The following is a 13,606-nucleotide window of genomic DNA, read 5'->3' as shown; positions in this document are numbered from 1 at the left end:
CACGCCGCGGCGCTGCAGTGCAGTCTCGCTCAGTGCGGTCTTACATTTAAATTACACCTAAACGACAAAACAGGCTTATTCTAAAACTATACAACTAATTCTACAATGTTAGACTGACATACACAGTGGTTTTGACCGAAGCGTTTATAGAGACTAACGTCGTTAGAATCTAAGTCGTTAGGTCATTCCTTGTTTTTAACTGATGAAGACACACAAAGTGGTGCGGGCCGACCAGCGGTTTACCAACCGAAAGTAAACAGATTCGAGTAGTCATTCAGATGACCCACCACCACTGTCTTGTAGATGTTTTATAGCTTCATGCGGTTGTTGTTTACATTAGTAAAGTTTGTCAAGTCAGACACAGTGGTTGTGTAGGCAGTTTATGCTATAGGTACTTTACATTCAATTTCATTTCTTTATGCAGTTTATTGAAGCGTATCAAATACATTTTTTGACTGATTATTAATTCTATTTATTGAAGCTGTATCAAAATTTAACAAATAAACATAAAATAATTAAATGACCTAAAATGAAATGTGACCTACATTGCGGGACAAGAGGCTGTCAGAGGTACAGCGATAGGATACAAAGAAACCGGTGGTGGGACGATATAATTACTATTTTTGGAGCAGTGGATATATCATAAAAGGAAAAAAAGGAAATTGGGTGAGTAAAAACATAATCTTAAAACATTTATTTATTGAATAAAAATATTTATAAAAAAGTAATATTTCAAAATTATAATTACGAGTATAAAATAGATATTATTATTATTATTATTACAAGAGCATGAACAAAATTAATATTTTATGTATTGTTTGGAAACAGGAAACTCTAGATTTACAAAATATTCAGAAAATTTAACCCTGGTTTTTAGCGGTATCAAATTAGCTTAGTGGATCACAACAACCACTGACATACTTTTCAAATCGTGTGTTTGTGTATGGTTATCATCATCAACTCTAGTTCCATCTCTAACATGCACAAAGTTATGTAAAACACATGCAGCTTTGATAATGGATGAAACCAAATCTTGATCAGCATCGATTAGTCTGTGAAATATGCGTCCTTTATTAGCTAAAAAGCCAAAGGAACATTCAATGTATCTTCATGCTAAAGTCACACTTTTATTGAAAATTTCTTTAACGTCAGAGAAATTCTTTCCTTTGTAATGCCTAAGCAAGTTTTGTGATAAAGGAAACACATCATGGCCAATTATTACGTAAGGATAGTTTTCAGCTGAATTTGGTAATAAGCTTGGCTCTAGAATTCCCAGAGAACTGTAGCACAAGTTTTTGTAAAGCTTTGAATTCTTAAAAATAACCGAATCGCTTGATTTTCCAAATATACAACCTCTATATAAGTGAAACAGTTTCTTGCATCAAACATTGCAAATAATACCGTTGAAAAGTATTTTTTTATAATTTTAGTACATTGAACCACTGTTGGGGAGCTGATTAGTTCTTATGTGCTGTCTATCTATTGTGCCAATACAATGTGAAAATTTTGCATATGTTTCAAATCCTTTAACAATTTCAAGCCAATGGAAAGCAGAATCAGCAAGACTAAGCCATATTGCACTGAACTGTAGTTCTACAGATGCAAAAATTATAATGCAATCCAGTAAATAAACATCCAGTATCAAGGTACCTTAAAAAAAAGGAATGGATGTTTTAATTTTCAGAAAACTTAAAGATAAACATATTCTTATTTTTAACGAAGATTCTGCATAATTCAATGACTCCAAAAAAATGCAAGAATTCAAAAATTAGTCTGTCTTGAGTATAATATTGTGTTCAATTTTTGCATAATTATTACATTAACATGTAATGTTAAACATTACCATTTGATATTTATTTTTTATTCAAATTTAGTGTGTTTTCGAAAAAACACTAATTCAAATTTCTTTTATTTTTAGGAGTTTTGCTGGTGGAAAAATATTAGAGATAGTTACTCGAGGAACATTCAATGCAGAAAAATAAAAACCGCAACCAGAGCCTCTGCAAAAGCACCTTACATGTACTTATGTAAGTACTCACATGTACTCATGATGTACAATGCTAGCATACCAAAGCCTTTATATTCAGTTATTGGCAAAAAAAGACTATGTTCTGCTGAGCATCTTCCTTAGATACAATTAAAAAAAAAAAACAAATACTAAAACAACAGATAACGATAATAGATATTTTTTCTTCTGTCTTTACTGCCATCTTTGACATCATAGCCAGAAATGATGAATTCACAATGCAGACTTGAGGTAATGCAAATTGTTAACAAATACAAATGCTACTACATTTTCCAGCAATAACACAAATCAACATCATTAGCAGCTCAAACTGGACTTTCAAACATACAAATCCAGTACGGAATAAATCATTGTTATTTTCTAAACCAACAAGAAAAGATAACAAGTATTAGACAACAAAGTACAGCATATGCTGTACTTTGTCAATACCCAGAAAGAACACTTCAGTGTCCCTCAAACCAGCTGAGAGACTGAATAACAAATCAAAGAACTATACAGCCAAACAGAAGCACAACAGCTTGCAGTTCCTACTCCAGAACATCAGTACAGTGAAACAAGCGAACAGGTTACTACTTCACAGCAACAATACCACCAAACAGGAGAACAGCATTAAATGGTTTATTCTCCAGCAGATACAGTTCAATAATTTGTGTCAAGTTTTACTTCAGAAGATTCAGAAGGAATTCTAATATATAGTAAAAAGACTAAAAATTGTGATTAGAAAATCTTTTCATAATGTTTTATTCTTGTAATGAAATTTACTGATATCAAAAAAATTTGTATTGCTACTTTAACAAAAAATGTTAAATGTAGCTGACTTATCAAAGAATTATGACAAGTTTTACTTCTGGTGATATGCATGTTCTCATACGGTTGGTTTTTTAGTTATTTTCCCTTTTATTGCATTGAGTCAAATGAAGACTGACATTTGTAGGTAATTAAAAACGTTTTCTTCATCTTCACTTACTTCATTGAATAAAGTGAAAAAATGACCACTCTCTGGTCTACTATTCACAATTTGGTGCATCCACAAACTTTTTTTGCCTTCTCTATTGTTAGCATGTTAAGAGGATAACACAAGTATCTCTTCAATATCTTCGCTCATATTTTTCACCTACTGTATTATTTTATTGATTTTAAATAAATGTTTGTACTGGTTTAATTTTTTCACATAAACACATCGGTCAAAATTGTGTTACTAGTCTTATAAAGGGCAATTTATTGAAAAACAAATTTACTAATTTTTATTGGTACTTTGTAATCAGGTACAAACTGTCAAGCGGTATATTTGGTTCTGAATAATTTCCACTGGCAATTGCTGTGAACCAAAACATCGCAAAGATCATGGCTGATAATAAAGTGTTAAATGTGATATAATATTAAATTCAATTTATCAAGTGCAATTTATTATATATATAAAATTATAAAATATTTCCAATGAGTTGTGTGCAACTTGGTGGAATTAGTTATCAAACATATTACCTTTGTATTACATAATGTAATACAAATAATTTGTTATAAATCAGGCAAATTTATTTGATATGAATTTTTTTAAATTTTATTTCTATTATAATTTAATTTAAACCATGGTTGGACTTATACAAATTCTGCTTGTACGAAAGTAAACTCTTCTTATGAAATATGAAAGTGAGAAATGTTGTCTTGAAAAAAGCAAGATAGTGAATGAAGAGAAATTATGAAAGACTATTAAACACAGGCTCAGTGGCAATAATGCAAGCATTTCTTTTAATTCTTTTTAAACAAATTCTCATATGAAAATCAGAATCACATCAGATTATACATCATTATAATAAAATAATCCATTTCCAAGGAATGACATAACAAAAAAACTAAGAACATCTTCAAATCACCCTAACAATAAATGTTTTTGTTTTAAAGATTGTTCACTTCAATTGAGCAGAAAAAAATTGAAATGAGACCATCAGAGTTATTTCCTCTAAATAGAAAAACAATTAAAAAATAATTTTTTTTTGTGAAGAGTAAGATTTAGCATAAAAAAAATACTTGGCAAAATTGGAATAAAAAAAAAATTCTCTCAAAAACCATAGTTATGTAAATATTTTATATTAAACCAGTAAATTCATTCTGAGTTCAGCTTGTTTTCAAACATAAATCAAAATATTGTTTGAGTAATGTGTTTAAAAATTGGTTAGGCTGTTAGGGAATTATTTTGCAATGACCATACATATTGATCCTAGAATATACTCTGTTTTAAATATGCAATTAACAAATCAATTGATATAAGGAAGTAAATAAAATCAAATTTTAATATTGCACATAAAATAACAAAATATACTCTGAAACTACAAAAGTAATGAATACTTTATTGTAAAATACCTTAGTGTTATATCATTTCAAAGAATTTATTTTCTTTCTTCAAAATAAAAATGAAACAAATAGAATTTTGGTACTTTACCTATCAATAATATGAATGTCTCTTCTTATAACAATGGTGATAGTTTTGTACTGTTTAAATATATTCTGATTCACATTGGTAATAGAAATGCTATTTCTTTTTTACATCATTAACATCTGGTTTAGAATCTGTGTTTTTCAGTGACATTTGGTATTTGTACCTGTTGTAAAAAATAAAAAAAAAAACACCAGAATACATTTATACATAAAACGTAGTAGCTAAAAATTACCTAGCCTCTCTGGAGAAACTAATTTTTAATTATTGTTACATAAATCCATTAAGTGAGTTGTTTCCAATTAATTGTTCAATGATGCTATAAACTGTGAACCCTAATTCAAACATTGTTCATAGAATAACTATATTTATTAAAAGTATCTGGTTTTGAATGTGCATATGTATCAATAACTAACTTTGCTCGATGGAATGAGCTAACAAAAACCATCAAAGAAGTTCTCAGTATAAGATTGGATAAAAGTACATGGATATTAATTAGGTCTTCTTTTCATCACCAGATAACTGGTTTGATGCTATTCTCTATTGCTTTATGTTCTGTATTTATTTTTTATCATCAACATATTTTACTGTAAGTACAGTGAAATTTTCCTTAATGGACACTTCCCAATAACAGACTCCTCTTAAACCAGAAACTTAGATTACCTGGCAGTTTTATGGTGGTATTTATGGATAAAATACTTCTCAATAACCGACCTAAATAATGGGCACAGACAACGAATTTACCTATAAAAACTGTTCAATCACTTCTGAAAAACAGACAGCAATAATAAAAATTGTAATTTTCCTTGTTTTATGTTACACTCAGTGTGACTAATTTGTTTATCTGTTGAAAATTGTCACCTAGACATTGATGTTATAATTTCAATCAATTCATCATCAGTGCTGTGCAAGTGTATACTGTACATCAAACATGTGTAATATTTTTGTTACAATATAGTATTGTATTTTTCTCATAGTACACTTTTTATATGTACATTTACTATGCGTTCAATTTTGTGCATTTTATAAAAATGTTACAAAAAAATTACATGTTATAAAAATTGTTACAACCACTGTTACAGCAACTTAAAATATCTCAAAGTCGTAAAACCTTGACATTAAAAGAAAAAGTAGCAGTTACAAAAATGAAAAACTCAGTGTGCATGATAGGGTAAAACATTGATGTTGGGAAAACTCAGATAAGCGATATCTTAAAAAGCAAACTTGATATCCTAAAGTCATGGACTGAAAATGACAATCAGTTAAACAAATGTGCATTTCTTAAAATGCCAGGCCTAGCAATTAAGGATTTAACTTGACTGGTTTTGCAGGGCTCGTGCTAATAATGTTCTGGTCTCTGGACCTTTGATACTTGATAAAGCCCTATAAATTACTAAAGAACTTGGTTGAAAATACGCATGAGCAGTGGCACCTCGCATATAGGCACTGTAAAACTGCAGCACTCCCTATTTCCACTTGATAGTATCGATAATATAATGAGTCCTTTTTTCTTTAATTTTGTTCTTTATACTTGTAAAACATATAATCCTTAAGCGTAATGTCAGTAGCCATCCCCCAGTTTATGAAAAGATACAAAAATCTTTATATGGAACTGTGCACTTCACAGTTCCAGCAGCATGGTGTTTAGCTGTTGTGCACATGCGCATATAGGAAACTGTACACGAGGCTGCAAAGGAAAGAGAGCCTGTTGCTCCCACAGTGCTGACCCTGATGTGCTGGTGGAAAGTAGTTTTTTTTTTACTCCATGTGTGTTGTGTTTAAAAACAGTGTACCATATTCTTGAATGTAATATAGTGTAGAATTAAGATTATTATCCTGATTAGCGTTTAATAAGTTTACAGACCAGTGATTAATAAGAAAAATGAAAATATCATCAAATCATCTATGTTAATAATGTAATTTTTCATTTATAAAAAGTTAGAATCGTACTACCAAGGGAACTTTCTCTACAACATGAGAAAAAACATTCATCAAAGGGTTGAATAGAGAATCTCCATTTTTAAGTCCACTGTATGGAGAATCTGCGAGATGCAGCCATTTTCAAGATACAGAAAGTTGCGAAAGTTGGTTAGTTCAATAATGTGTAAGCGTGCTGAAAAATATTTATTCAATATTGCACAAATTTTCAGCTTTTATTAAAAAATTATTCTTAAATTTATATAACTTTATTTCTGTAAGCAATTATTTCTTTACCTTGCTGCTCTGGAAAGTTGATAAATATTGGTAGACCCAACCATAAAATTTACAAAAAATAAATTCCAGTTCTTTGGTATAATATCAAGAGAGTATTTACACCACACAGCACCTGTCAGAAACAATGCAACCGATTGTGGAATGCTTACTTTTTCGATCGGACGATTTATATCTCCAAGACCAGCTAATACAATAGCCTAAATTGAAACAAAAATAAAATCTCCTTCAACAATACATTTAAAAAAATATATATATATGTATGAGTGAGAAAGAATATTTAAAAAAATTTTTGAAGTTTAAATTTTTACTCGCTGAAGTCTGTGCTGAATTAAAAACAAATAATTATGAATAAATTACTAGTCTTTTACTTTGATATCTGCTTCAAAAAGACAAAATTTTAAAAATTGAAAAATTACCTTATTTTATTTACTTAAAAAACATCTGCTTGTGAAAAAAAAACACTGATAAAATACACTAAGGTGAGAAACCTTCATCTTGATAAAATTAAGAAAAGGTATGCAAAGAATCAATTAGGCCTCTAGTAAGCTTGAGCTAAGGCTCTCTAGAATGCTGGAGTAAGAATTATATTTCTTCTTATTTCTTCCATTTAATTTTTTAAATTTTCATTTGAAAAAAATTCAATATCAGAAGGTTATCAGGCTGAATAACATTATGCTTTAACAATCCAATATTAAGCAATAACTATCTTCTTCAGATGATGATGATGATGATGTGGAATCAGTATTTAAAAAATAATAAATCTAAAGTTTTGATAATATTTCTGTATCAGTAACTCTATGTTATAAAAAAATCTTTGTGGATCCTCTCCCATTTAACCGACTGAATTTTATCGAGTGAAATATTCCAGCTATCAAAGATTAAACAAGTTCATAAGAATACACATTTTTTGAAGTAAGTAATTCTGTGAACAATAGGCCACACTGATTTTCTACTAATATTAACAAATTGAGCTCTACAATAAAAGTGAATAATAAAGTAGAAATTAAAATGATATACAAAATATAATTGGTGTAAAAAAAAAATAATGCTACAATTCTACTGTATTAGCAGTTTTATAAGCAATATTTCTAGTTACAGTTGATATCACTGACTAATATTTTTCAGAGACAAATACCCACTATACACAACTGTTTTTTTTTTTTTTTTTTACTGTATATTTATGTTTTTTTTTTTCTTTTTTGATGTTGTGAATAAAGTCTTTATTGTAAAAGCACTTTAAGTATTTAGTAGTAGTGTACTAAGAAAGGCAAAAAAGTGTACAGTAGAAAGAGGAAAACACAAAAAAGGGTGATACATATTTTATGCTAATGGGCATACTGAAAATTGTGGGCGATGTCAAGAGTTGGGGGAGACAACATATGAACAAGAGTTGGGGGCTTGGCAGTGAAGATTTTATGAAAAATTATTACATGTACAGTAAAAGTCATTCTACCTAATAATAAGAAACACATTGGAAAATTTCATAAAAACAGAAAAATATGTTTATCTGTAACCACATTCAAAATACATAAATAAAGAGATGAAGTACTAAAAGGATGAGTTAAAACGATGTCTTTCTTCAGTTGGTTATTTATAGACCAGTCAAGTTTTTATAGTTTTCTTTTGTCAAGACACTACACTACATTCAGTATCATGGTGTACAATAACAGTCGTAATCAGCAAATTTTACTAGGCCTTACTTCATACTATGAAGTATTTACTTTTGTGTCTGTATGTTTACTTTTGTATATGTAATTTTTAAATGTATTAATTAATGTGAAAAAGAACATTAAGTTTTTAAGATATAAGTGATATTTTACAACTTATTTAACAGAAAAATGGAAATAAAGCAGTAGTAAAGCAAAACCTCAGCTTCGGTTAGTTCAAGTAACAATACGATTAACAATTTAAAGAAAACTCATAGGTAATGCTTATAAAGAAATATTGTGGATAAGTGGGTGTAAAGAAATTATCTGTTATTGGTTTCATTGAATGTTCTGTATAATATTTAATGATAAATCCAGCTGGGTTGTTCTTTATCTGTCTCATTTTATTCAAATAAAGAAGCATGATGATGCATAATCACATTTTTTTTAATCCTGTTTAAAGTTGAGTCCTGTTTATAGTCTTGAAAAAAATTTATTGTCACTCTGAGAAAATAAAAAAAAATGGTAATTAGGGTCATTCAAAGTTCATTTATTAGATCAGATTTCTATAATGCGTTTGAGCTGTAACTTTGATATCATAAGAAAACAGAATTTCAAAACAGATGTAAAATCATAGGATTATTTAACAAAAATGGTTAATAAAGAACCCCCATTTCTGGAAAAACAAATATAGATATACAATACAATACAATATAGATATATGAAGTTGTATATCACTTAAGAAAACATCAGGAAAAAAACATAAGCTTTTTTATAGTGGAAGGCTTTTTTATAGTGGAAACATTTGATTTTTATCAAAATCTTAAATTTTATTGTTTTTATGCTTTAATGAAATAATTTACATGTGTTTTATAAATATAGCTCATGAATAATGTACCAGCAAAACAAAGCAGAAAATAATGACTGATGACAACTCTCTTTCTAATTACTAAAATTATACTTTTAGAAAATCTTTCATAGAAAAACTAGTGCAATTATAGCATAATTCCATGTATTTAGAAAAGTGAATTGTAATTAATTAATTATAATTTATAAAAGTATAAATTTCAATTCATCACGCTACTTAAAAAACAGGAAAATAAATTAAGCGTTACTCGATTAGAGTAATGAAATGTTAACTTTTTTAAATATATCAATAATAACACAAGATAAAATTAGAAATTTGAGAAAAACCCACAAAGCCGTTTTGAAGAAACGTATCTACTGCAGTGCCCCCTGGCGGTTTATAACTGTAAAACTAATCTAAGAACCTGCTCTGAGGCGATACCTATGTAATGCAAAAACCCATATGGAAAATGGTCGAATTAGTTTCTGAGGAAAATAGTAACAGACATACACACAACCTCTTACTCCAAACACATATACTGTCTCCGTTCTGTCACGGGTAAAAAATAAATTTTAAGAATGATTGCTATTAATGACTGAACAAGAAAATATAACAAATAAACATTATTTTACTTTTAGTATTTATAAAATTTATGTGATGACAACTTTGTTAACATACCCATTTACAGGCAGGAGCCCAAAAGAAAATTGTTTTTGGACCTGAAAAATTATAAAAATACACACATATTAAAATACAAACATCTATTTTTTTGGTACGAGACCATCTCACACCAAGCACACAGTAGGCGATTATGAGAAACAACTTAACCATTTTAAATAGTAGGGGCAGAGTTGTAACACATCATTTTATAGGGTGTTAAAAATTGAAACTTTTAATGTAAAAAACTTCAGGCTAAGAAAGCCCTAACCAAAATAGTTGCTATTTAATATTTTTCACAGCTAGCTTTGAAAATGTCTGACAGGGCGCCCAAGTAGTGGTCTTGTTCTATAAAATAGATTGTTTAGAAGTAAGAGCATCTTGTAAATATTTTTTTCACTGTTTCATTGTTAAACAGTTAACAAGTATTATAAATCACTTTTGAAACTAACTGAAAAATATTAAATGGATACTATTTTGTTTAGGGTTTTATTAACCTTAAGTTGTTTTATGACAAAAGTTTTATTTTTCAATGCCCTTTTAAAAAATCTCACAATCCTACTCTTTCATTTAGAATTTAAAATGTTTGAGTTATTCCTCCATCCTGATGCAATTGGAACTAACTGGATGCTTAGAGTGTGGTGTTCTCATATAGAAAAATAAATGGTTTTGATATAGGAGCATTTGCTATATTTAGTTTTTCTATGTTTAATGGTTAAAAGTTATTTAATAAAGTTGGGGGATATACGAGGTGCGACAATAAAGTAATGAGACTGATGTGAAAAAAATGTTGCTTACCGTTTTAGTCATGTTTAGTGTTGTCTCCTTCAAAGTAGTTCCCCTCTGATTGCACACACTTATTCCAGCGCTTCTGCCATTGATGGTAACATTTCTGGAACTCATCTTCTGTAATATCCTCCAAGACCCTCGTCACAGCTTTTTGGACATCTTGTGTTGTTTGAAAATGGTGTCCCTTGACCGCCATTTTGACTCTTGGAAATAGGAAAAAGTCGCACGGAGCGATATCTGGTGAATAAGGTGGCTGTTGTAGTACTGAAATTTGTTTTGTGGTAAAAAATTGCTGTACTGACAGAGCAGTATGGGATGGCGCATTATCGTAATGCAGAATCCAATTATCAGCAATGTTGACACGGACACGAAGAACTCTTTTACGAAGTCTTTCTAAAATTTCTTTGTAGAAATATTGGTTAACTGTTTGTCCAGGAGGCACCCGCTCTTTATGAACAATTCCCTTGGAATCAAAGAAGCACACAAGCATACATTTCACTTTTGACTTTGACATGCGAGCTTTTTTTGTTCTGGGTGATCCCTTTGAGCACCATTGCGAACTTTGGCGTTTTGTCTCTGGATCGTACTGAAAAAACCAACCTTCATCACCAGTGATAATACGGCTCAACAAATCTGGATTGATTTCCGTTTGCTCTAACAGATCGGCTGCCACATTTTTCCGTGTTTCTCGCTGTTGTTGTGTGAGATTTTTGGGGACCATTTTTGCACAAGTCTTTCTCATACCAAGATCTTCAGTTAATATTAGACGAACCGTTTCTCGATTGATGTTGAGTTCTTCTGCAATCATTTTCACGGATAATCTTCGATCAGATCGTACGATTTCACGCACCCTGGTCAAGTTGACATCTGTCCGTGAGGTTGATGGTCGTCCACTGCGGTCTTCATCTTCAACATTCGTTCTGCCTTCACTAAAAATTTTATGCCACCGAAAAACTTGAGCTCTTGACCTAAGTTGTCGTCGCGTTTTCACCCAATTTAATGCAAAAAGAAATGGCATACCGTTGCGCAATATTTTGTTTGCGGTTTCATTTCTGTGACGAGAGATACAAACACGTGTTCTCTTATTACAGCACAACTCACGACTGAGCAGTTGCATCAATGTGCCGCTTGGACTAGAAGTAGCTTATAGACCTAGGTCAACGATGGTGTGCCTACGCAAGCTGCAGGGTTGCCACATCATGCAAAGAAAAATCAGTCTCATTACTTTATTGTTACACCTAGTGTGTGTATATATATATATATATATATACACACACATATATATAATATATATATGAACAGATATGTGAACAATATAGTAATTCCATGACTTAAATAAAACTGAATATGTTAGCTTACCTTCTACAAAAATTAAAAACTATATTTTCTTGTTTAATTGAAAAAAATTCAATTAATACAGAAAAAAATAGATTTTCAAAAATCTACTATTAAGAACAAGAGAAGGAAGAAAACCCAACTTCTAAGCAGTCATCAGCATCTCTGAGGATTTAAACATACACTGTACTTATCAATTGATTTTACTAAAATAATTTATTTCCTATTTCAAATAAATATTGTAATTTTGTGATATCTTCTTCTTTAGATCCCTAGCTGGCATTTGGATTGGATAGACTCCTAATCCTGTATGTTGCTGTGGGTGCCAATGGTTGTCTTATTTCACTAACAAGATGCTTTCATGCATGGCTGTTCTCCTGGCCTCATTAAGGCTTAGCCTGCAGTTTTTTATATGATTATCGATCTGCTTGATCCAAGTTTTCTTTGGAAGTGTTTGTTGGACTCTCCAGTGGGTGGAACATTAATGTCAGAGGAGTTTGTATGGTAGTCTGTTTCCACTGATTCTGCAGACATGGTCAAACCATTGCAGAATAGTATGGCCATGAATGTTATTATTTGATATTATGGAGAGAAGAGAGTAAAATTTGATTAGTTTGATACTTAGTAAATTTATTAATTTGAATACTTGTTAATTAAAATAATTTTTGACTTCTATTTTCGATTGGTAAAATAGAAAAATTATTATAAATCATTTAACAGTTTCAAAATACAGACAAAAAATTCATGTCAAATATGATTTCAAGTTTTAAATTTTAAACAGCTTAATAAATAATCATAACTAACCTACTTACTGTAACAACCAAAAAGTAAAACCCCTTAATCTTGACCAGATCTAAGAATCATTAAGTTATTTTCAAGTTTCAACATTTAAAACAAAGCATTTCTAAAAAAATAAAATCTTGACTAGAGCATGTTGTTGCGCTTATATTGTTATTACTAACATAGCAATTTATTATTAGATTCTAATAAAAAATTAGCACAGATTTTGATCAGGCCCTCTAATATTACCCATAATTCTCTTAATCACTAAATTCTGATATTTTAGATCGCATATTTAGCAATATTATTGAAAATAAATATTCTTTTAATTTATTTAAAATGAAACTTAACAGAAAAAAGGGTTTCCCAAGAGCTCAATAAATCATACTTTCAGTGATTACATTTTTTAAAAATGAATTATTTCAAAACGACTTTACTACAACGATAATATATTTTAAGGTATAAAAATTAAAATTACTCACCAGCAGCATGATTCCATAGGGGTTTAAGTTTGTGAGGAACCAGTTTATCTAAAAATTTAATCATGTTTTTATGAATAAACGATATATTTTGATTATAAACAAATATAAAAATTTCAACTATGATCCACTAATTGTTTGGCCATTACGTTAATTATATAATAAATTCATGTTTATTTTTTTATTGGTACACGAGAAACTCGTGCGTTTTGTTCCTATAAAGAAATTATGTAAAAGAACGCGTCTACAGAAGTTAAGCGTTGCTCCTAAACAACGGCTTAATATATTTCAACGCCGAATCAGTATAAGTTTTTTTCTTTTTTTTTACCATTATGTATTACTAAAGAGGATGAAATGAAATGACAATTTTATAGCGGGTGAAAATGCCATGCCTGACCGGAT

General features: G+C 30.0%; 1 protein-coding gene across 1 annotated transcript; it reads right to left on the bottom strand.

Annotated features, from left to right (window-relative positions):
- Window positions 1-660: 660 nt before the first annotated feature.
- LOC142328423 (uncharacterized) lies at window positions 661-13,467 on the bottom strand. Its single transcript, XM_075372145.1, has 5 exons — window positions 13,208-13,467; window positions 9,843-9,883; window positions 6,672-6,868; window positions 4,464-4,623; window positions 661-1,650 (listed from the first exon to the last, which is right to left on the bottom strand). Exons 1-4 carry the CDS (start codon window positions 13,269-13,271, stop codon window positions 4,554-4,556), a joined length of 372 nt encoding a protein of 123 aa, XP_075228260.1. The 5' UTR covers window positions 13,272-13,467; the 3' UTR covers window positions 661-1,650; window positions 4,464-4,553.
- Window positions 13,468-13,606: the final 139 nt, after the last annotated feature.

This window comes from Lycorma delicatula, chromosome 7, assembly GCF_047948215.1.
Source record: "Lycorma delicatula isolate Av1 chromosome 7, ASM4794821v1, whole genome shotgun sequence".
Lineage (NCBI taxonomy): Eukaryota > Metazoa > Arthropoda > Insecta > Hemiptera > Fulgoridae > Lycorma > Lycorma delicatula.
This window is presented reverse-complemented; position numbering and strand designations above follow the sequence as displayed.

What these genes read in the sequence shown, in the direction of transcription:
- LOC142328423 (XM_075372145.1), bottom strand. Translation starts at nt 13,271, where the DNA reads ATGATTAAATTTTTAGATAAACTGGTTCCTCACAAACTTAAACCCCTA. An exon ending in CCTATGGAATCATGCTGCTG is followed by an intron (nt 9,884 to 13,207) that starts GTGAGTAATTTT and finishes ATAATTTTTCAG; the next exon opens with GTCCAAAAACAATTTTCTTT. An exon ending in GGGCTCCTGCCTGTAAATGG is followed by an intron (nt 6,869 to 9,842) that starts GTATGTTAACAA and finishes GTTTCAATTTAG; the next exon opens with GCTATTGTATTAGCTGGTCT.